The sequence below is a fragment of the Pelmatolapia mariae genome, linkage group LG5 (genome assembly GCF_036321145.2).
Source record: "Pelmatolapia mariae isolate MD_Pm_ZW linkage group LG5, Pm_UMD_F_2, whole genome shotgun sequence".
Classification (NCBI taxonomy): Eukaryota; Metazoa; Chordata; class Actinopteri; order Cichliformes; family Cichlidae; genus Pelmatolapia; species Pelmatolapia mariae.
This window is the reverse complement of record NC_086231.1, coordinates 33,906,649-33,932,245: the sequence shown is the minus strand read 5'-3', so window position 1 is coordinate 33,932,245 and position 25,597 is coordinate 33,906,649. Positions and strand designations below refer to the sequence as shown.

Sequence of the window (25,597 nt, the reverse complement as noted above, 5' to 3'; positions counted from 1 at the left end):
TGACTCCTCAGGACTTGCCTGACCCTCTGCAGGTACTTCGTTGGTTGCAGCTTTCCTAGCGGCCTCTTCATGGGTCCCATTTGCCTGTGGGATTCCCAGGTACTTGCAGCTGTCCTCTATGTCTGCAATGTTGCCTTCTGGTAGTTCAATCCCCTCAGTGTGTGTGTGTGTGTGTGTGTGTGTGCATATAGATATAAGCATACAGTAAGTCAATGTATTAAATTAATGTATTAATGTAAATAATTCACTCAGAGCAGGTAATGGATGGCAGAGCTCAGTGAGCCTGACATTACCCTAGTGTTACTATATAAGGGACTAATTCCATCAGCTGCTAATATTATAACGCCTCATACTTGAGATAGCCTTTTTTTGGATATACGCTAATGGACACTCAAGAAATTGGTGTGAGAGAGTCTGAGTGATTTAGTTTCATATTATAGGAAAGCTGTGCTAATATAGTTTGATGCTAGCTGAAGGACAGGCTTGAAGACTGGGTGGCATAAGTTCCTGACCCCTGGGTCAGATTTGAAAAGCATTGTGGGAGGTTTTAATATGTGTTCGACTGAGCTCAGAGGCTCATGGGACAGAAGAATGGAGATGATAATCAATAAGTGTTATAATATAATATATTGCCTCTTTTCTGTGCACAAGCTATGCCATTCTATGTCCTGTCAAGCAGTTTAAGGTCTGTGTGAGGCGATTTCTCTCACATTAGCTGGTAGAGCTTGGCACCTACAGTACTACCACTACTACTATTAATAATAATAATACATTTTATTTGAGGGCGCCTTTCAAAAACCCAAGGTCACCTTACAAAAGAACAACATTAACAAAAGAAGCAATAGTCATAAAATACATAAAATAAGTTAAAATTGCAAAGCAGAACTTGACAACAGGTAAAATCAGCACTAAAGCTGATTTTACTACATCTAACAGCTCACTACTGCCTCTGAGCTGCTGAGACTTCCCCAGTAAGCGCTTACCCTTGGTTCATGCTTATGACGTGACCCAGAGTGTGGTACCCCCCAGCTGCAAAGTGTTCCTTGTAGCGGCTCATCTTTATGGTGTCCAGCCACTCGTCTACTGAGTTACAGCTGCTGAAGTCAGGGATAGCTCTCTCCATCGGTGTAGGACTGTTTAAACTGCAGCAAATAAAGACAGATGGCAGTGGATCAGAAGCGAAAGAGACAGGAAGATGTATCGGAAGACAAAAAGATTAGTTGAAGGCAGCTTGAAAAGGAGAGGAGTCAAAAAGTGAGCAAGAGGGAGAATCCTGAGGGAAAAGGGGCTTTTGAAATGCACGGGTATGTGAGACAGGAAATCGATAGCAGTTAAAATGATTGAGAAGAGGTGGTGACCGTGGTTGCAGGATGGCTGCTTTGGGTAGATTAACACAGGGAGAAATGCTTAACACTCCTCCTGCTTCTCTGCCTCTTACTATTCCTACTGTTTCTCTCACCTCACAGTGTCATGCACCACTGACTCCATAGGACCTGAGATCTGAACTGAGCAATTTACACAGGTCTAGCTTTAGCCTGGGTGTCCTTTCAAACCTGCTCCCAGATTCACTATGGATCAATGTCAATATCACAGCGAGGCTTTTACTTAATGCACAGCGCGTCTATCAGAGATGAGCTTATTGGAAAACGAACATGACCGCTCGCTTCATCTGCCAGACAACTTTGAGGGAAACTTTAGGCTGCAACTTTATCCCACCGCGCCCATGCTTGATAGCAGCGGGATGAGATTGGATTTACTCTGCTTCCCACACCAGGATGGTTACTTAGTAGCTTAACAGTCAGTCACCATATATTGTCCCGGAGATCATCTTCTCAGGCCCTCGCAGGTGGTGTCTTGCTTTGATTTGCAGTTTAATCCGCTAATCACATGAACCAATATTTGATTAAATTTTGGCGAGCTGTCTTGCCAAATTAAATCAAAAAGACTCCTCGGCATGTGACATAATGCACTCATGTTGTGCCACTGCAAATATGGATTTATTCCGTTGCCCACCTACCTGCAGAGTGTGTCCATAGACTTCAGGTTCTCTGGGTTGCGGATTAGCTTGTCAAGAACGGTGACTATCTGGCAAAAACGGGGCCTCTCGTTGCGATCCTTCTGCCAGCAATCCAGCATGAGTGTGTGTAGAGCAGCAGGACAGCCCATAGGAGCAGGCAGCCTGTAGCCCTCCTCAACAGATTTGATCACCTGTACATGTCCAGCAGAATATGCATAAGGCCACAATATGTAGCATAAAAATAAACATCACATTACCTCTGGTCGCTAAATGGTATTTAAATCAGCAAACACCACTCACATCTCTGTTAGTGAGATTCCAGTATGGTCGCTCTCCATAGGACATCACCTCCCACATGACCACGCCATAACTCCACACATCACTGGAGGAGGAGAATTTCCTATATGCGATGGCCTCTGGAGCTGTCCACCGGATTGGGATTTTTCCACCCTGCCAGGAAGACAAAAAAATTCAAGCAAGGATACAGAGGAGATTTGGAGAAAAAAATGTAAGAAAGTCACATCCAGAGCTAAATGTTTCACTGCCATTGTGTCCACAGAGCCTGTGTCCTGTCCCAACCCTAACACATCCTGCTATTGCGCACACACACACGCACACGCACGCACACACACACACACACACACACACACACACACACACACACACACACACACACACACACACACACACACACACACAGATAGATATCCTAAATAAGCTTCTTTAGGATAAATTTAGAAAAATACTTAAATAAGTGGGCTAAATAGATCAGAGTAAACTAACAAATGAAATGCTGAAATAGCTTAACGTGTTGGGTAAATAGTTAAAATGGTCTAATAATACTAAATTGCTAAATACTAATTTTAATTGGTTGCCTAAAAGTAAAAGATAAAATGCATAAAAAGCTTACATATTAAATTGCTATAGTGGCAGTAAAAAGTAGCTTGAAGTATTTAATGAGTCGCAGTAATGGATAAACATAAATTCTAAATTAAGTATTGGGCAAAAGTCTTGTGCCACCCTTCATCACTTTTTATTTTGCTAGGAAAATGGAAAATAGTTGCAGCAATCTATTTTAAAAATGTGCAAACATAAAAGCACAGCCAGAGTTTCTACATTTCGAACAAACTTGAAATTCGATATTTGGTATGATGCACTTTTCCTCGTCCTCACACCCTCAATTTGTTTAGGTACCCTTTCTAGCAATTTCTTTAAATACTCTTCAGGAATAGTTTTCCGGGATTCTTGAAGGTGCTTCCAAAGGCTCTTCTTTGGACCTGAGATCTGAACTCTGTCAAGATGATCTCTTACTGCTTCAATCATGTTGAGGTTGAGGTTGAGGCCAATTCATGACTGATAGTGTTACACTGTATTTTTTTCTATTCAGGTATACTTTTACTGCATTGGCAGTACGTTTTGTATCGTTGTCATGCTGAAAATAAAAACAAAAAAAAAACAATTCTATTCAGATGATACACAGCTTTATTCATTCATCAAGCCAGAATATACAAATCAATTAATGCCATTAAGGACAGGCAGTCCTTAATGACATAAAGGGCTCGATTACCTGTAAGTTCTTACTTCTAGATTCAGGCAAAACTGAGTTTATTGTACTCTTGAAACTCTTAGAAAGATGGTGTCTAACCATTTTAGATGACATTGCTCCTGTAACTCTGTGAGGAGTCTTGGAGTTATTTTTGATCAGGATATGTCCTTCAGCATGCACATTAAATAAAAATGTGTATAGCTAAAATGAGAAATTCCTGTCTCAGAGTGATGCTGAAAAACTAGGCTGGATTTATGTAATTCATTATTATCAGTCACTCTAAAAGCTCCCTGAAAAGTCCTCAGTTAATCCAGAATGCTAGAGTGAGAGTACTAAATCTACTAAATAATCTGGGGATAGAAAACAGGCAAATTTCTCCCATATTAGCTTCTCTTCCTTGGGTAACAGTTAAATTCAGAATTTAATTTAAAATCCTTCTCCTTGCATACAAAACCTTTAATAATTAGGCCCCATCATACCTTAAAAACATTATAGTACCTTATTATCCTAACAGAGCTCCAAGGTCTCAGACTGCTGGCCTACTTGTGGTCCTAAAGTTTTCAGAAGTAGTATGGGAGGCAGAGCCTTCAGCTGTCAGGCTCCTCTACTGTGGAACCTGCTTACAATTTAGATTTAGGAGTCAGAGACTCTTACTCAGCTACAATAAATTGACTAAATAGCTTAAATGAATGGATAAAAAGCACCAGAATTTAGTTTCAGTTATTAAATAAATGGATAAATAGTTTACTAATCAATAAGGTGTTAACTCGATAAGCTAAAAGTAATATGAAAAGCTTGCAGTAGTAGTTACATTGTGGCTAGAAGTAGTTAGCCTGAATGTTTTTAATAGTTTTCAGTAATGGATAAATTGTTTAAATATAGTCAATTTAATAGATAAGTAGGTAAATATGTCATTAAAGGATAAATCAGTATCATGGTTAGCTAAAACAATAGATACATAGTTTCAATGGCTTGCAGTAGTAATTGGTACATTTTTGAAAATAGTTATTTAGCAGATTTATTTAAATAACTTGTGGTAAATTATTAACAGTCCTACATAATGATCATTTGAAAACTGTTTACAGGAAAAAATGAAACAGATGGAAGTGGTTAAAATAGACTAGACTTATAGGGTTATATAAGCTGGTGGTTTTTAACCGACAAGGCTTTGGGGGCTTTGTCTGAGAAAAGGATTGAGAACTGCTGCCCTAGAGCACCAATAATGTATATTAAAACACACATGAAAGTTAGCTGTCATGTCATGAGTAACAGCTTTTGTGACCATTTTGAAGGAAAAAGTAGTGATGATGTGATTAGGGATTCTGCTAAGGGTTTCAGTATAATATAGGAAGAAAACACAGACAGAGGCACACACACACTTCCTTTAAGTAAAAGTGTCTATCTATCTACCTATAGCTAAAACTTTAATGGGAGGACAGCATTTAAATATTAAAGCTAGTTAAAGGTTGATCTGAAATGATACATGATATTTTAAAATCTTCAACTGTATTGTAGGATCTTAGTCAGATATCAAAAGTGAAAAGTAATGACATCAATAAAAGAGATTTAGCAACATAAAAAGAGCACAACATTTTAACCATGGAAGGAAACTCTAGTTAAATAAAATTACTACTAAAGTAAAACAGATTCATAAATGAGCTACATGCCTGCTCACTGTTTAACAGCAAATGTTAATGAAAGCAGAAAATAACAGCACACACTAAAGGGCAACGATGTGTATGTGTATGTTCTCAGGACAAGAATAGACTTGCAAGTGTTAGCAAGTAAGTGAACTACTTGCATTGTACTTGATATTAAACTAGCACTTAATTAAGTTGACAAATGGATACATCACTTCCTAAACAAACAAAACACTCCCTGTGGGTAACTGTAAGCCTCTGAAGGTTACTCACCAAATATAGCCAATTACAGACACTTGATGTTCTGCTAAACATTTAAAACAGGCCAAAGTTTCCGTAGTTTTAATTCCTTCAAAGTTACTTTGCTGCCACCTTTGACTCCATAGAAGAACTTCATACCTCCACAATTTCCAAGCAGTAATGTTTTAATCTTCAGCTACAATCAAGCGTTATTGTGACGCCATAATGTCCGTATATCACGATCCATAATCAGTTTCTCCTTCACACTGGGTGATGCTGTACATAATCACCTTGGTCTCTATAATCTGATTGCTGTGCTTTTACAGACTAATAGACAAATGGGTTGAAGCAGATTTGGATCTGAAAGCATTGGAATCTTTTACTTTTTTTTTTAGTTAACACTCAATATATTTCTTTCAAACTGGTTTAAAATGAGAGTATTCTTTAAAGTAGCTCTTTCAGTTGACTCAAATTCCATTTGTACCGCCTAATAAAAGTGTTTTAATTCTCCAGCCTTTGTTTGTCGTGGTTCTACTTTCGTTCTTGTAATTATCTGATATGTTTATATAATCAAGATACGTTTTTAGAGAACAAAATTCAGTGGTTTGTGCTGACTGAGTACAAATTTAAAGCATCATGTTAAACTATAAAGTTCAAATTGCTCGCTATGAAGAGTACTTTGTCAAACACACAGCAATCAGAGGATCCATACATAAAGGAATTACTTTACTGCTCAGAACAAAGCAATATTAACATGATCATATTTTTAGCAATGGTTGATTTACAAGAGTGATGAGAAAACCAGTAGTGGCATATATATATATCTATATATCTATATATCTATATATATATATATATATATATATGTGTGTGTGTGTGTGTGTGTGTGTGTGTGTGTTGGTTTTAAACAACAATTATAGTTTAAGATGTGTTGGATAATGTATTTTGCTACAGTTGTGGAGAGAGAACAGACATGCTGTGATAATAATCTCAGAAGCTCGATGTGTTCATAAAAGTGTAGCATAGATATTTATCATTAGATAGTTAAAGGTCAGAATGTGATTATATTTTACTGAAGTTGATGCCTTGAGCAACACAATTAAAGGCGCTCCATCAATTTATTTGGGCACTTACACAAAACTGGGGCCTCAAAGGAATCAGCGGGAATCAAGATATACCAGCTTCTGGTGTGGTGCTAGTGTGGCCCATTCTTTAAAAGCTGCAAGATCTACTCTCCCATAAGGCAAAACAGAAGCATTTTTAAATAACGGCAGGACAAAATGTATTAATAAGCTGCAGATATGAACAGCTTTATGTTGTTAAACCTTTACATTTAGAATGAGACAACTACAACTGAGTTAAAAAGAAGGAAAAGTGAACCGTGATCTATGATCTCCATTAGCCTATGCTCCACTGCTCCAGTTTTCACTGTCACTTATAAGTAAAATAAACATTATTAAGTTAAATACATATTCTATTGTTAAAAAAGATCATTCCTAGTAATTAGTAATATTATGTTACATTATGTGTGTTAATATACAAATATTTTAATTATTATGTCATTCATTCATCTTAAATCATATGTCATTTTGTCTGTTATAGCAAAGTTAATAGGAGACAATATCGCACGCGCATGCATGTGTGTGTGTGTGTGTGTCGCTGCATTAATGCTTGCCTCAATGTGAAAACTCACACTGGTGGTGTATGCAGCGTCTGGGTCATCCTCGAGTACTCTGGATAGCCCAAAGTCAGACACCTTACACACCAGGTTGCTGTTGACCAGGACGTTGCGCGCGGCCAGGTCACGGTGGATGTAGCCCAGGTCAGACAAGTAGGTCATGCCGGCTGCGATGCCACGCAGCAAGCCAACCAGCTGGATAATGGTAAACTGGCCATCGTGTCTCTACAAGAAGGAACAAAAAAAACTGAAAGATCAGGAAGGGAGTGGCAGGGAGGTAGAGTATTAAGGCTAGATCAAAAAAATAAAATAATGCGATGGCATAGCAGCTGAGAAGATAAGCAGTGATAATAGAAGAGATTTTAATCAAGATAGAGCAAAGAGTAAAGATAAGAGAATAAAACATGACAGGGATTTGCTTTTAAGTAATAATCTGCTGTATTATCATATGAGCAAATACAGGAGCTGTTTGACATTGTCAATGTAATACAATGTTAAACCAACCTATACATGATGTTAAAGAAAACTTTCATATTTCCTCTACACTATTCTCAACTCCTTGCAACAGCTCTCCATCACACTGTAAGTAATGTCACTGTACTCTGAAACATGCAAACACCAAACATCAACAGAAAAAATGCCTAACATCTACAAGATAGAATTTTTTTTTCCATTTTAACAACCAGATTGATCTCAAACTCTGTTGTGGTGTCAGTGCTATTTTTCAAAGATGTTAATAAGGGCACAAGATTCAGTGTTTTTAGTGAGAATTAAGGTGAGTTTAAAGTGCTAAAAGTTCACCAGTTACTGGTTATGACTGGTAAAGTTAGTGCTAGGTTCATACCAACCCACTGTATGTAGTGTTTCCCTATATGGCATACTCAAATGGAAATCTTATCACAGAGGTGAGAGGCCAAAATGTGTGAGAGAGATGATCTGAAAGACCACACGAGCAGTTTTCGAAACTGCTTATCCAACGTGTCTAAACACAAATCTATTCCTAACCTACCTGTGGTGGTTCACTAGCCATCTGACGAATGTTAACAGGGGAAACATAGTGAAATTGACAAAACACCAGAAAACTAATGAAAGTTGTGAATCAAAGCTTCATGAATAGGTTGCTTCAAAATTAAATGAAAAGCAAAGCCTTATTTTAATTTTCCATTTCTGTGTGTGTGTGCCAGGGGCAGTTTACAGCCGGGCACAAACCCATTTGCACAACCACATTATGTGTTATTGGAGACATTATAAAACAGAGTTTTGGCACTCGGTGAGTCCTGAACATAAATATATAGTGAAATTTCACAGCAGAGCAGATGGTGTCCAGTTTTTGCCCCAAAAAGACCAAGTCAATAACAGAAACTGGGTAAAATATAAGACAATTGTAATGCTGCATTGATGTATGCACGTAGTTAGGGTTCGTGATAACGATTTATTTTCTTGGTTTACTGCATATAAAAACTAAAAATGGAATTTGTTTCATGTAGACGGAGCCAGACATTTATCTTAGCATGAACAGTAGCATTTTAAAAAACAGATCTCATTTTTTATGTGCCAGTGATCATTGAAAGGACAGTTATGGGTCTTTCCCCATCCAAGATAGGAGCTTCACAATAACTGTCCCAGGCATTACCAAGATGGTTGCCAAATGGCAACACTTTTCTTTAAAGTTTCATGAACATTTCAGTAGTTGCTGAACATGATTGCAGTTTTGTGTTTGGTCAATTACCATATTATTTCTGATGCTACAGTGGGTTGAGTTCTTGGACATGCAGCTAGCATTTGAAAATGAGTAGCACAAACCTCTCCACTAACGCATTAGGAGAAAATCAAAGGAAGGAAGACATTACACAAACTGTTAGCTGAACAACTCATCAACAGTCAGAAGTGCACTAAAACAGTTGAAATGAGACGACATTAAAGGAAAAAGGAATATAGAGCTCTTTAACTGAGAGTTTAAATACCAACCCGGAGGAAGGAGTCCAGAGAACCATTCTCCATGTACTCTGTGATGATCATCACTGGTTTGCCTGGAAACACAAACCAAAACCTTTATGATCTTTTTTGGATATCAACTATTTATTTGTGTGTACACACTGTACAGTAAGTGATGCATGTGCTGAATAAAAACAAATGCAATGTCTTACTTCTATTATTTAATGTGTTTACCTCTATTTTCTTAAAGGGATTTGATCACTCAAAAACCTATAACATTTTGTCCTTCTCTCTTGCCTGACACAGTGTCTAACTAGGCAGGTGGTTTCTTGGAAGAGTTTCTTGTTTTAACGACACTGCATACTAATTCTAATTAAGTTGTGAGTCTGTAGTGCTTCCACACTAGACAACAATTTAATTAGACTCAAGGAAGGTCTGAATGCGACACTTCACTGGTAGCTGCTTACTGTAGCAATTTGTTCAAATAAATTGTGAAAACTTGCTGACAGTTATATATACAACTTGGAAAATACGCAAAAGAGAGATGTTGAGTCTGTGATCATCTAGGAATGTTCTTTTAGTATTTCAAAGCTGCACATTGTACATTGTACAGTATTGAAAAATATCAAATGGTCCTGATTGGAAATCAGTGAAACATTTGATGAAATCAAATTGTAAAAAGATAAATCTAAGCTATGTTTCAGTAAGAGTATGTCCACATGCACATTATGAAGAGAACTCCAGGAACTGGGACTAAGTAACTATTTAGCTTAAACAAAAACACTTAACAAGTAAAGTTACTAAAAAAAAAGGCGTCAATTTGCTAGGCAGCAAAAAGATTGGATTGAGAAAAGGTCATGTGGTCTGATAAGTCCAGTTCTACGCTTTCAGACATTATTACTAGATAACTGATCTTGTTCTTCTGCCAAGGTTCAGTGGACTCTGAGCCCACTGAGACAACATGATCACACATGAATTGGCCACCACAGACTCCACAGACCTTAACCCCATTTAGAAAACTTGAGATTTGCTGGAGAAGAATTTATACAGTATTCCAATTTTCCCATCATCAATAGAAAATCTTGACACACAGTTAATGCAACTCTGGATGGAAATAAATGTTTTGAGACTGCATAAACCTAAGCTACAATTAATGTGTTCTGTCATTAAAAGTAAAGGTGATCCAATGAAACAGACTTTTCATTTGGCCTGGCAGTGTATATGCTGTTACAAAAGGGATGCCTACATCATAAATTGTGTGCAAAAGTCTTTAAATGCCCGCATTTCTTTATTTTCTTTAGGGAGTTAGACTTTCTTAGTAGTCTTGATCAATAGTTCTCCAGGCTTTCTGAACGGCTTCACAGTATGTTCGTCTGTTTATTTTGGAGGGATCTCTGGAGGGATCTGAAAATGGCTGTGCACTAACACACTCCATCCAACCTGATTCTGTAAAGAATAATGTGAGAAACTGGCAAAAATAAGTGTGCCAAGCTTGTAACATCATACTTATAGTGGTTTCAAAGCCACTCCTTTGTTATGTTGGCTATGTGGTCAGGGTCATTATCCTGTTGGAGATGAACCTTCTCCCCGGTCAGAGGTCCAGAGCACTCTGGAATAAGTTATCATCAATGATGTCTCTGTACATTTCTCCATTCATCTTTCCTTCAACCTAGTAGTCCCACAGTTCTGGCTGCCCAAAAACATCCTCACATCATGATACTGCCACCACCATGCTTCACTGTAGGGATGGTATTGACCAAGTGATGAATGTCTGGTTTCCTCCAGACATGATGCTTGGCATTCAGGCCAAAGAGTTCAATCTTTGTTTCATCAGACCAGAGAATTTTGTTTCTCATGGTCTGAGTGTCCTTCTGGTGTTTTTTGGTAAACTCCAGGAGGAGTGTCATGTGCTTTTAACTGAATAGTAGCTTCTGTTCAGCCACTCAACCATACAGACATGATTGCAGAAACGGTTGTCAGATTGACCAGTGGGTTCTTGGTAACCTCCCTGAGTAAGGCCCTTCTACTCTGAAAGCTCAGATTGGCCAACCAACCAGCCTAGGAAGAGTCATCATTCATAAAGGGTTCTTCTATTTATGAATGATGGAGGCCAGTGTGCTCACTGAGAACTTCAATGCTGCAGAATTATTTCTGTACCTTCCCCAGATCTGTACCTCAATACAACCCTGTCTTGGAGGTCTACAGACAATTCCTTGGACTTCATGGCTTGGTTTATGCTCTGACATACAATGTAAACTACGGGACATTATAAATAAGCAGGTGTATGCTTCTCCACATCATGGAGGAGATCGTGGAGATGTAACTTAACAAAATGTGGAATAATTAAAGCACAGTGAATACTATTTGGATGTACTGTAGTAACACTGGCTTTTCACTGGAAACTTTATTAACACTATCAATAGACAAAATTGACTTTATGTACATGCGTGATCAGAGAAGCTGCAGTGCCTCGTCAAACTGTTTTTAGAGGTGTGGTAAGGCTGATATTAATACTTAATTTGGAAGACCACAAACAGTCACTTTCTCATTTTTTGATAAATCTAACTGGATAATTAGAATTCAAACTGGTGCTTGCACTGTTTGAATGTGCCTGACAAAACTACAACTGTGAAGTAATTCTGCATTAAAGAGTTTTGCTAGACAAAATATTAGTTGCTAGCTGCAAGCCTGGTTCTGTGAGTATGTGTAGCTCCCAGGCTTTCTTCGTTGGTTATTTGGATTGGTCCGATACGTGGCCAGAGCCTCAGCAGATAAAAGTCTGGCTCTGCCTCTGTTTCCAATTAGCCAAAAAAGTAAAAAAAATAAAATAAAATCATTGAATCCCCAAAGAGTTGTGTTGTTTGCTTTTACACTTGTGTGCTGATGTGCCAGGACTGCTCCGCTATTAAGATTTAAACAGAGCTGTTAATGTTGGACTTGGAATGTGAGCTATGAAAATGGGAAAAACAAAAATACTGAACTTTGTTTAACTATACACTATCATCATTTAGTAGTAATATGCATGTTGTGGTCTGCATAGCTACAATGAGGAGTTACTTTTTTTTTTAAAGAGTACATCAAGCTAGGAAACTGCATAGGGCATCGGGATTTAATGAAGTACTGTAAATCAAGCAATCGAGTGAGTAAACACATCCTTTGTAATAGTGTTTGCCCATCTGGAAGGGTACCCCAGCCCAGCTAGCATGCTATAGCTGATAATGTTGACGACAAGTGTGCTGCCAAAGCATTTCAGGCAGGCCTCCCTCTCTAGAGTTTCTGTGCCACAATTGCAAGTATAGTGGAATAAGCAGTTCAGGATTAATACAGGTCTTGCTATAACTGTGTCTGAAAGATAATAGTTTTGAAAATGATCAATTTTTTTCACAATGATATATTGTAGTTGATGGAGCGTACTGTGGGTTACTACCCCCTCTAAACGGATGACATTGGGGTGGTCGAACTGGGCCATTATTGAAGCCTCGGCCAGGAAGTCTCTCTTCTGCTTTTCTGTGTATCCTGCCTTCAGGGTCTTTAGAGCCACTGGGATGTCTCGTTTTCCCGGGAGCCTCATACGTCCGTAGCAAACCTCCCCAAACTCCCCTGAAAACATGGCAGAGGAACACAGTAATGCAGCACATCAAACATATTCAGCCTTTAAATCTGTTCCACAATAGTAAATATTCGTTGTGCTTCCCTGCACCCTCCACCCACGCCTAAGCCATTTGTGTGAATGAGAACATGTCATTTAATTTGCCAGGGTAGATAAGAGAAAACAACCCACTTACAAACTATCTGTTCACATATATGTGCAAAAGCTGCCATGAGCTAATTAGCCATCCATTCTTATCTTTAGCTCAACAGAACTTTAAACTGGTGGTTGCACTGTTTGAATGCGTCTGTGTCATACATTTCTATTTGTCTCTCTGGCTGCAGCAGTCATATGTAGCACAGTGAATTGTGAGGCTGACACAGTGTTAGTATTCTCTTCCTGTCTGAGGAGCTTTGATTGACAGCCCCACGCAACGCTCTGATTCCACTTTGCTATCCTCCTCTCTGCTGCACACCACAGCCTTTACACCGGCCAATGATTTTAAGTTAGCATAGCCAATGATTCTCACTATGTGTGTGTGTGTGTGTGTGTGTGTTTTCTGTGTGTGTGAGCACACACAAGTTCATGGTTTTACCTGAACCAATGATTTTCTCTATTTTGATCCTGGAAGCTTCAATTTCTCTGGCAAACTCGTGGACCGCCTGGCAGGGGTCCTCATACGTGTGTGGGTCGATATAGAACCTCGCATCGGGGAATGACACTAAGATAAACAACATTAGCATTTGGTCACATATTGGAGAATGAGAGCAACATCGCATCTGAGCCCCGTCACCGGTGTGTGCAGGGAAAACCTGATGAAAGAGGAGAGAAATGACATGGAAAAAAGAGCAGACAGAGGGAGTGGAAGAACACACAGCATGCAGGGGCCAAGGAGTGTATTCTCCTGTAATCACTCAGAGCCTGATGAAAATTGTTTGCTCTGAGGATGAACTTTATTAAACAGGGATGAAAATGCGACTTTGTCAAAGAATGCCATCTAATCTATTATTAGTAATAATTGAGAAATGGGCCAAACATACCGTGACCATTCTGGTAATGCATCTTCTCCTCGTCGGAGTCCTGGAAGGCTTTGCTATAGCCACAGTGTCTATACAAAGCACACACATACACACACACACGCACGGCCACAAAAACACACACACATGCCCATACATATAAACATACAGAGGGATGAATACAGGACAATAGTGGAAAACACTTTCAAACTCTAAGTATAGTTGAAAATTAATAAATCAATATTTGCTCATAATTAATTATTAAGTTTAACAAAGCTATTCATCACTTACTGACACTTAGTCATTTATTAACAACAAGCAGTTAGATTTTACAGTGTTACTGGCAACCAGTCAAGGGGTAGACTGGTTGAGGTGGTCTAGGTGTTTTTTGTTGCAGAATAAAATGTAATGTAGAAAGAAGGGGACTTTTCTTATAGTCTCATACATTATATATATATCATTTTGGCATGTTTTCTGTTAAAAGCTTTTCCACACAGGGATTCCAGTTACCCTACCCCTAACTCTAGACTGGTTGTTGGTGAATTGGAGAATGATAAAAGGTTAAAGGGTATGTCCTAAAGAGCAAAATTCCTTTCTGTTAGTTTGGCGAGGTGAGGTATCATTTTTATAATAGCAAACCTTTTTCTATGGGCATGTCCACATAATTAAAACTCAATATTATTAGAATCAATATTCATATTGACAAGGCAAAGCAAAGACATCCCAGGAGTACATTTAAGAGCGAAAAGGAAAATGACTTTTTCACTCATACACATTCAAATGTTGCCACCTGTAGCTTTAGGGCATGTGTTTTTTGATGTTACGTCTACACTGATGCACTGCAGGGTATTTCATTTCCTGCTGGTTTTTAGCTTACATGTAAAAATATCCTAGTTTACTATTTTGATAAAGATGTATAATAAATCAGTGACTGACAACCTACCCAGAGTGCAACAAAGTGATTATGGTGCTTATTAGCATAGACTGTATATATAAGATGGATTTTACCATTGGTACCCATTTACCAACCTACATGTATACTTAGGTACATGGTATACATATACCAAATGTTAGTGAAGTTCTGTTTTAGAGCCTTGAGCTGAGAGGTTTCCCTGTCATCACCTTGGTGTTTTAAAACAGGATGATCGATCAGACTGTAAAACTGAGGGGCACTGCACCCATGTTATAAGTAAATCTTGGTCATTTCTGACTCTAATTTGGACCATAATTTACAAGATGTTGTGTTCAATATGCCCTCAAACTAGTGACTGAACCCATAAAGTCACCAGGAAAGTATCACAGAACAAGAGGGAATTTCACCTCAAATTACTCTAAAAAAGTGTTTTTGCAACTGCAGGACTCACCCCCTGCAGGTCATTAGAAAAAAAGCAGGTGGTAAATATGTAGGTCTAGAGATCTAGAGCCTGGTATGTCCACTAAATACTGACCATCAGCTAAAAAAGTGAGATGAGTGACAAATGAGATGCATGCTAGCATTAGCATGACTGCTAGCATTAGCTAGGCTACTTTGTTTTATTTTCTTAGATATATATTGCATTAAAATTTTTAATCAGTATATAGAGTGCTCATTTTGCAAAGCTGTTTAATGCAGTTTACTTTCTTTGTAAAAACTAAACCTTTCCCTTGTGGTTTATTGCCATGTAGTTAAATATTTTCATGAGTAAAGTGGCCATCCCCCTAAACTCAAATACCAACTCTCCTTTTTTCTTTTTCTTTTGTCTCAGTGGCATATGCCAAAAACTCTCCAGTCACGACAGCAGGATCTTGTCTGGAGTCCTCTAACTCATTATATTTTTTCCCACTTTTTCTATTGGCAATGAAAAACCTAATATGCACTGAAGTGTAAATTAATTAAGGGCAATGAAATTAATTATTTGGTACAGTTCTACAGAGATGTAACTACAAGACATCAAAAGGGAGGGGTAGGGGGGTGGGATAAGTATGAATATTTGGCTTGCAAGCTACTGGACATGAATCAACATAATTAAAACCACTATGAGGTGGAAATTACAAGTTAGGAAATTAGCTAAATAAGACAGCAAGGGCTAAGGAATATTAGCTTTCAAAAATCTCCTTTACACATTATACTTAAGCTTGAAAATATAGCATGCAGACTACTTGTGCATCCAGCATTACAAACATTTTAATGTCATAAGGGGTACTAAGAGGTACTAATGGTACTTCTCAAACACAGGTTTAAACAAGATCCTTTCCCACATTTTTAGGTGGCAACAGCTGAGAGAAATACAGTGCACACGGGAGATTTGATCAAAAGAAACTACACATAGAGGCATGGTCGTAAGAGTAGTGTAAGAAAGTGTTCCACACACAGCAGAGATGGGTAGTGTGGTAAAGTGTAGCCTTGCCGTTTCCTGCAGATGATGATGGCCAGAAAGGTGACCAGACCAGACACCAGGGCCATGCAGATCCAGATGATGGTCATGGTGTTGTAACGCAAAGGAACTGCAGAGACACACAAACACAGTGTGTTAGCTGAGGGAACGCTGCCACAAATGCTCACAGTTTACACAAACACAGATACTGGCAAACACAGGTGGCAGGTAGAGTGTCATTGGTTAAACAAGATAAACAGAAATTTGGAGCTTCATTAAATAGCCTCGCCATTTTATAATCACCTCCTGTTTGTCCATCACATTAGGTAGGAAATATCCAGCTAATGTGGTCAAATACCCAGAAAGACCGAATGTTGTCATAAAACATTACATCTATATCTTTAAGTACACTGTCATACATAGATACATAGATGTCTGAGTTGATCTGCATAATAAAACTAAACGTTTTGGTTCAGTGAACACTGAAGTACACAGTAAGTGTTAGAAGTGTGCACCAACTATCAGATGAGCTTAGTAGCAGTGAATGCGGGAACAAGAAAGACAGAGGTTTTATAGAGTGAAAAGAAATATTGAAACCAATAAGATCAAAATTTGAGTCTAGTGAACAATATAGTCTCCAGGCCAACAAAAGCAAATATCCAAGGTGTGAAGATCCCTGTGACACAATGTGGTTTTTGTGATCTCTCATAATATATATAATTGAGCTTGTGGGTCTTGCATAGTATCTTCGCTGTCCCTAGGACTGATGTCTTCTGGACAGAGATCTTGGATGTTTTTCCTTGGATCTGCTGGAGCCCATCGCCTAGCTTCAGAGTCACTGCATCAAGTGCTCCGATTACCACTGGGACCAATGTTATCTTCACCCTCCACATCTTCTTGAGCTCTTCTCTGAGCCCTTGGTACTTCTCCAGCTTCCCATGTTCCTTCTTCGTGATGCTGCTGTCGTTTGGTATCGCTACGTCTATCACTTTGCTTGTCCACCACTACTATATCTGGTTGGTTAACCATCACCAGTTTGTCAGTCTATATCTGGAAATCAAACAGAACAGTCATTCTCAACCACCCTAGGGGGCAGCTCCCATTTTGGACTTCCAAGCCTTCCAGGCCATACTCAGCACAGATTTTTCTGTATACTATGCCGGCCACGTGCTGATGGCATTCCATGTATGCCCTGCCTGCTAGCATCTTGCACCCTACTGTTATGTGCTGGATTGTCTCAGGGGCATCTTTACACAGCCTGCACCTGGGGTCTTGCCTAGTGTGATAGACCCCAGCCTCTATGGATCTTGTGCTCAGTGCTTGTTCCTGTGCTACCATGATTAGTGCCTCTGTGCTGTCTTTCAGTTCAGTTTTGTCCAACCACTGGTAGGATTTCTGGATGTCAATCATTTCCTCTATCTGCTGGGGCACATACCATGCAAGGGCCTGTCCTTTCATTATGGTTTCTCCTCTTGCTCCGCTTTCTCAGGCTTCTGCTGCCTGAAGTATTCACTGAGCATGCGGTCGTTTGGGGCCATCTTCCTGATGTACTCCTGGATGTTCTATGTCTTATTCAGGACAGTGGTTCTGACACTCATTAGTTCCCAGCCTTCTTCCTTCTGCTTAGCGTGCAATCTCAGGGTGGTGGATTTCGGCCGAAACCCTGCATGCATGGTTAGGCACTTACTTTTCTTGATGTTAGTGGCTTTTGTCTCCTCCTTTGGCCAGCTTATTATCCCAGCAGGATACCTGATCACAGGCAGGTCTTGCAGTCTTAGGCGACTGCTCTGTCTACCAGTAGCTGGTGTTTTACTCCTTTGATAGTCCTGATATTCCTGCCAATTCTTTTTGTACTAAGATGAACAGGTACATGGCTCAAAACATGAGTGTTTTGAGCATGGTATTAGCCCCAGCAGATAGAGGAAATGATCGACATCCAGAAATCCTACCAGTGGTTGGACAAAACTGGACTGAAAGACAGCACAGAGGCACATGGTAGCACAGGAACAAGCTCTGAGCACAAGATCCATGGAGGCTGGGGTCTATCACACCAGGCAAGACCCCAGGTGCAGGCTATGTAAATTCTGTGGAGAACAGCTGGTTTATTCTCCTGCCTTCTATTTCTCTGGTATACCTCTTCAAGCAGCTTTCCAAGGCTGTGAGTCTTTGCTTGGGAGTCCTCAGGTATGGGCAACAAGATCCGGGCAATCAATCTTATAGCAATGAGAATATAAAATATAGAAGGGAGACACAAAGCCACTGACATCAAGACAAGGAAGCTCCTCACCATGCATGGAAGGTTATAACCGAAATCCAGCACCTTGAGACTGCATGCTAAGCGAAAGGAGGGAGGCCAAGGACTAGTGAGTATCAGAACCACTATACAGGATGAGACAACAAAGAAACATGAGTGCATCAGGAAGATGGCCACAACTGACTGTGTGCATAGTCAATGCCTTAGGCAGCAGAAACCCAAGAAAGAAAAAGATCAAGCAGAAGAACCATCATTGAAGGACAGGCCCCTGCATGGTATGTAGCACTGGCAGATAGACGAAGTGACTGACATACAGAAATCCTATCAAAGCTGGACTGAAAGACAGCAGAGAGGCATTAATTATGGCAGCACAGAAACAACCTCTCAGCACAACATTGATAGAGTCTGGGATTTACCGCACCAGGAAGATCCCAGGTGCAGATGTTTCAAAATGCCCCTGAGGTAAAATGGGACATGTCCCCTAGGGTGTTTCAGAATGAATGAGCTATGATCCTGTGGGACTTCCAGATACAGACAGACAAACTGATGATGGCTAACCAACAGGACAGAGTGGTGGTGGACAAGCAGAGGAGGATGGCTGTAGTGATAGCCGACCTATACTGAGTGATAGCAAATCAGGAAAAGGAACACGAGAAGCTCGAGAAATACCAAGGGCTTAGAGAAGAACTCTAGAAGATGTGGAGGGTGACGTTAACAGTAGTCCCTGTGGTAATTGGAGAACTCGGTGCAGTGACCCCCAAGCTAGGGGAGCGGCTCCAGCAGATCCCAGGAGCAACATCGGAGATCTCTGTCCAGAAGAGCGCAGTCCTAGGAACAGCTAAGGTACTGCACAGGACCCTCGAGCTCCCAGGCCTCTGGTAGAGGATCCAAGCTTGAAGGATAGACCGCCAGCAGGGGCGAGAGGGGATTTTTTTTATGTATATGTGTGTGTGTGTGTGTGTGTATTGTTTGCTAGTTTTGTCTTATAACCCTTCCAAGGCAACTGCGCAGCAATAATTGCTGATGATGTCTTTTCTCCTTGACACTAAGTTAACAAATGCTCCAAAACCAATAAACTGCTAAAAGTTCGGCCTCTATAGAGATGCTCACGCTTGCAGATAATCAAGTTCAGCAAGTGCATTTTATTAGCAGCACTTGGGTTCTACTTTCAATCGGAATTCCTATGGAAGCAGAAATGGTGTACTTTCTTTTACCATTACTATGACTTACCATGAAAGACGTTATTGCATCATGTACATTTTTTCACATTATTAATTTTTAGTGTGTACAAAGTAATAGCAAAACATGCTCACTCTGTCCATTCTGTACAGTGGCTTGCAAAAGTATTCGGCCCCCTTGAACTTTTCCACATTTTGTCACATTACAGCCACAAACATAAATCAATTTTATTGGAATTCCACGTGAAAGACCAATACAAAGTGGAACAAAAATCATACATGATTCCAAACATTTTTTACAAATAAATAACTGAAAAGTGGGGTGTGCGTAATTATTCAGCCCCCTGAGTCAATACTTTGTAGAACCACCTTTTGCTGCAATTCCAGCTGCCAGTCTTTTAGGGTATGTCTCTACCAGCTTTGCACATCTACAGACTGAAATCCTTGCCCATTCTTCTTTGCAAAACAGCTCCAGCTCAGTCAGATTAGATGTCAGAGTTTGTGAACAGCAGTTTTCAGATCTTGCCACAGATTCTCGATTGGATTTAGATCTGGACTTTGACTGGGCCATTCTAACACATGGATATGTTTTGTTTTAAACCATTCCATTGTTGTCCTGGCTTTATGTTTAGGGTCGTTGTCCTGCTGGAAGGTGAACCTCCGCCCCAGTCTCAAGTCTTTTGCAGACCCCAAGAGGTTTTCTTCCAAGATTGCCCTGTATTTGGCTCCATCCATCTTCCCATCAACTCTGACCAGCTTCCCTGTCCCTGCTGAAGAGAAGCACCCCCAGAGCATGATGCTGCCACCACCATATTTGACAGTGGGGATGGTGTGTTCAGAGTGATGTGCAGTGTTAGTTTTCTGCCACACATAGCGTTTTGCATTTTGGCGAAAAAGTTCCATTTTGGTCTCATCTGACCAGAGCACCTTCTTCCACATGTTTGCTGTGTCCCCCACATGGCTTGTGGCAAACTGCAAACGGGACTTCTTATGGTTTTCTTTTAACAATGGCTTTCTTCTTGCCACTCTTCCATAAAGGCCAACTTTGTGCAGTGCACGACTAATAGTTGTCCTATGGACAGATTCCCCCACCTGAGCTGTAGATCTCTGCAGCTCGTCCAGAGTCACCATGGGCCTCTTGGCTGCATTTCTGATCAGCGCTCTCCTTGTTCGGCCTGTGAGTTTAGGTGGACGGCCTTGTCTTGGTAGGTTTACAGTTGTGCCATACTCCTTCCATTTCTGAATGATCGCTTGAACAGTGCTCCGTGGGATGTTGAAGGCTTGGGAAATCTTTTTGTAGCCTAAGCCTGCTTTAAATTTCTCAATAACTTTATCCCTGACCTGTCTGGTGTGTTCTTTGGACTTCATGGTGTTGTTGCTCCCAATATTCTCTTAGACAACCTCTGAGGCCGTCACAGAGCAGCTGTATTTGTACTGACATTAGATTACACACAGGTACACTCTATTTAGTCATTAGCACTCATCAGGCAATGTCTATGGGCAACTGACTGCACTCAGACCAAAGGGGGCTGAATAATTACACACACCCCACTTTGCAGTAATTTATTTGTAAAAAATGTTTGGAATCATGTCTGATTTTCGTTCCACTTCTCAAGTGTACACCACTTTGTATTGGTCTTTCACGTGGAATTCCAATAAAATTGATTCATGTTTGTGGCTGTAATGTGACAAAATGTGGGAAAGTTCAAGGGGGCCGAATACTTTTGCAAGCCACTGTATATCTTCAAAGTAGGTAAGTATATATCATGTAAATTCAAAGTGACAGTGGAAGGTTTCCAGTATGAGTTTGAAACTAATTTCGCCTTTTCTCCAAAAGGTCTGCTTGAAAATGTTGATGATGGTAGAATTAATTACAGCTTTGTGTGAGAAAATTATTGGCAATTTTCTGTAATTATGTGATATTGACAGCTGACCTAATGTTCACCCACATCTTTGCGTGGCTAGTGGTAGTTGTTTTCTCTGTTTCAGAAACAGCTGATGAAATCAGAGTCTTGTACTTGTCAGGATTAAGAATAGAGATGTCATCATCCTGCGCCAGATTCAGAATTGATTGCAAACGAAATGGCAAGACATGTGGATGAAATGGACCCACTGGGCTGTTGAAAGTCAGTTAACAGAAATGGCAAACCTTAAAAAAAACATAATTCTTGGATTGACACATAGATGTTAGATTTAACAGTCTGAGCCAATGTCACAGCCTGTATGACTACCCAGCCACTGCCAACTGATGAGGGCAAAATAACCTCCACTACTAAACACTGACATGAACTAGATGTTAAAAAAAGCTGAATCCTGAAAAGACAGGATGGTGCCAAATGGTCCTCAAACTGGTCCCACTGCAAACCATCACAATATATAGAGAACAATACAGAATTCTGCCAAAAGATAATTTACTAGATTAAAATTTTGACCTGATGTTGGAACTAAATACAGGTTGGATCATCAAAGCCTTAATATTTTATTTTAAGTGACCAAATTTAACCAATCCATTTTATAACTGTCAAAAACAGTTGTCACACATGAACTCGACTGTTGCCTATGCAAGCACGCAAAAGGAAAGCCCAGGGCTGCAGTGCATGTGTAAAAACAGCTAAAGACCTTTGGACATGAAAGTTAGGTATCAGCAAAATAAAAGTTATTCTATATTTGTCCTCTGGGAACCGTACACATGTCCATTGTTCATTAGAATCCACCCAGCGTGGACTAAAGTGGTGCACTGACTAAGCCATCTAGTCTTCATGTTAAGCGTCACAGGCTTGCGCACAACTCAGTTCTTAGAATTTGCATAGTTTGCAGTTGGCAAAACACACAGCTCTGGAAAAAGGCAACTGTTGTCTGTTTATCATAAAACTTAGGACTTATTGATTACTCAGCATGGAGGCTCATAGAATGTGTACAGCCCTCTTGTTCAGTCAGCGAGAGTTTGGTCCAGTGAACAGCCTCCGAAAGGAGGCTATTAGTCAGTGAAACAGCACTGGGACTCCATCTAGGCAGGTGGTTGAGCTTTGCAGACCTAGCGCCTGCTCAGGACATTATCTGCCAAATCCCTTATTAGGAAAGAAAAATATTCGAATAGAAGTTTTCTGTAACAGTCTGTGTTGTTCTTACTTCAGGTGAAAGACATGAAACTTCTACCCCACAGCAGCACTGTGTTTAGCTGTTTGAAGCCTGGGTAGGCTGCAGCTTTGCTGACAGGGGTGACCCTCTAACAAAGCACAGATCAATGGAACAGAGGGGTGGACTGGGGCAGTTATCACCCAAACCTCTTCAGCCTAGGACCATGCTGTGCTGTTTGGCTTGACTTTGAGGTGATAGTCTTTTAACTGTTGTTACTGGACTTTTTTCCAGTCTATCAAGGGTTTCTAGTGACTCATGGAGGGCAGGAGATTTTACCAAACAATTTAGCGATACAGCGTTTTCTCTTCTTCTTTTCTCCTCGCACACCAGTGTACACGCACATACACACACCTGCTTTCCCAGTCTGGATCTCTATGTTCTGGCTGAAGCGTCCGCAGCCTGCTGAGGTTCTGGCTCGGACCTGGAAGATATACTTGGTACCTGGCTTCAGCCCTGACACTCGGGCGCTGGTGTTCTTGGACTTCAGAGTGGAGTAACTGTGCTCTTCATTATCCTGCAAGAATGACAAATACATCTAAAGATTAGGGTTGTGAAGATTGGTGTGACTTCCAAACTGTGAACAATAGTTTCAGAAATGAATTAAATCAGTTGGCTGTTATTCTCGAGGTGTGGAGTAATGTTGCTTTGCTAAACAAGTTACATTCAAGTTGTTATTTGGCATCAGTGCGCGATGCATTAAACTGTAACAACAGCAAGCCCAAATCTAAGCAAGAAACCTTTAGGGTCTACACTGAGCTAGGCTGTTTTTGTGACTAAGCCTGTGACCGAATACCAAAACGAAAAGTGAATAAAAATTAAAATATTAGCAGACTGGGGGAAAAAAAATCAAGTGGAAAACACAAAGCTGCAAATTAAAGTCTCTTTCTTGACAAACCTCGATGCAAATATTACTGCATCCAGGACCACCTGCAAAAAACATAACAATGAGACACAAAAATTGACTAAATCCAACAAATGTACTGACATAAAACTAAAATATTTACTTTAACACACAATGACATGAGTGGCTTTATTTCTTATTAATGAACAAGACTGCTTTACAGCAACAGTGAATTCTAAAGCAGTGGTACAAAATCCCACAATTCATTCAAAATGTGTGTTTTTTTAAAAGAATAATGACATAACCCCCAAAAGCTGAGAGACTGTCTAAAATGTAAACAAAAGCACAATGTAATGATTTACATAAACCCGCATTTTCTTTATAATAGAACACAGAAAACATCCCAAATTCTAAGTTAGAAAAATTGCAATTTTAAGCTTGTTTAAATTAGATGAAGGCAACACAATTAAGCTGGGATGAGGCCATGTTTACCAGTGTCTCTTCTTTTAATAACAGTCTGTACTTTACTGTGCTGCATCCCGTTGCTGGATTTTTGGGAGAGGATGCTGTCCCATTCTTGTCTGATCTAGACAACAGTCCTGGGTCCCAGGTCTTCTTAGTCATAGTTTTCGTTTCATGATATGCCATGAGAGTTGCAAGTCATTGGATTCTGTTCTTATTTACATTTTATATACAACCTTTCTACAAATAATAAAGCACTTTTAAAAGCACACAGATTTTCAGTTTGGATAAAACCACACAGTAAAGACAAATATATATGTCCCAATATAAAAACACACAGTCAAACGTACAGTCTTGCAGGCTGTTCTGCTTACACACTTCATGCACACACTAGATGCAAACAAGCCAAGAATAATGGATGCAAACAAAAAGATGAAGGAAATGCTAACCACTGATTCAGCCAAATTGGTGGGCTGATCCATCATCAGTGTTCATCATCATCTCTGATAGATAAATAACCGAAATCAGCTGTAATCCCAGTAGCTCTCTAACAGTTCAATTCAATTCAATTCAATTCAATTTATTTATACAGCGCCAAATCACAACAAAAGTCGCCTCAAGGCGCTTTATATTGTACAGTAGATCGCACAATAATAAATACAGAGAAAAACCCAACAATCATATCATATGACCCCCTATGAGCAAGCACTTTGGCGACAGTGGGAAGGAAAAACTCCCTTTTAACAGGAAGAAACCTCCGGCAGAACCAGGCTCAGGGAGGGGCGGCCATCTGCTGCGACCGGTTGGGGTAACAGAAATGCTATTTATTCTTTCTATGCCTCTATAAAACACTTAGTTCAGTGTGAATAGTGCCATACAAGTAAACTTACCGTGCTGTACACATACAATTGGTAAATCTCATACAGCACACATTATTTAAGATGCTTTATCATGCCCACAGCTGCTACACAGCTGCAAGCTGCTTAGCAACCCAACTTTTTCTCATTCTTTTTCTTTTTATATTGCATCCTCATCTGTGTTTTGTAGGCAATTAAAAATCTTTTTACTGCGTATTCCATTTTTAACAAAAACAAACTTAAACAACAGGCAGATGATATTCTTCAAACCAACAATTTAAACTACATTTATCACATGAATGCATAAACACTATAGTTTATTTGGACTCCTTTCCAAATGCACTATTATTCTTCCATGAAAACCCACCAGAGCGCCAAATGTGTATTGATCCATGGCTGACAATAGACCTCAACAAAATGCAGCATTTCCACCTGTTTGAGTAATATTTAATCAAAGCTACAGTGCCACCATTGTTTAAAAAAATAACTGAGCTTTTTTTGGAAATGACACTTTATTATTGAGGCCCATTTCTTATGATGAATCTCTTCGGTATGAAGCAGAGGACCTGGACCTGAGGTTTGCAGACACTGTAGAAAAGATGTAATGGATTATGAGGCAGAATTATAGGATTTGGTGACAATAAGGAAACTGCAGCCCAGATTTATCCTGTAAGCGCCTTTAAAGACGACTGAAAAAAAATGGAAGATCACACTGAATCTACCATCCACATATAGCTATCACAACACTCACTTTATTTCTTACAGTCTTCTTTAACTAGTAGACTCATTAGAGCCAATGCTGAACACGGGAAATGAATATAACCTGCTCTGTCAGTTAGACTTTATTGCCAT

General features: G+C 39.8%; 1 protein-coding gene across 5 annotated transcripts in view; it reads right to left on the bottom strand.

The window, feature by feature from the left end:
* Window positions 1-25,597, bottom strand: part of epha8 (eph receptor A8) — a 134,693-nt gene that overhangs the window by 5,623 nt on the left and 103,473 nt on the right. For 2 of the 5 annotated variants that reach the window (XM_063474846.1, XM_063474850.1), the window contains 10 exons: window positions 22,937-23,099; window positions 16,013-16,145; window positions 13,686-13,753; window positions 13,241-13,366; window positions 12,471-12,656; window positions 9,090-9,151; window positions 7,119-7,346; window positions 2,318-2,467; window positions 2,018-2,208; window positions 984-1,142 (listed from right to left, as the gene is read on the bottom strand). In XM_063474846.1, the coding sequence (XP_063330916.1) occupies window positions 984-1,142; window positions 2,018-2,208; window positions 2,318-2,467; window positions 7,119-7,346; window positions 9,090-9,151; window positions 12,471-12,656; window positions 13,241-13,366; window positions 13,686-13,753; window positions 16,013-16,145; window positions 22,937-23,099 (1,466 nt within the window). The remainder of the gene's footprint in view (window positions 1-983; window positions 1,143-2,017; window positions 2,209-2,317; window positions 2,468-7,118; window positions 7,347-9,089; window positions 9,152-12,470; window positions 12,657-13,240; window positions 13,367-13,685; window positions 13,754-16,012; window positions 16,146-22,936; window positions 23,100-25,597) is intronic. The other 3 variants (XM_063474847.1, XM_063474848.1, XM_063474849.1) reach the window with 3 other exon arrangements.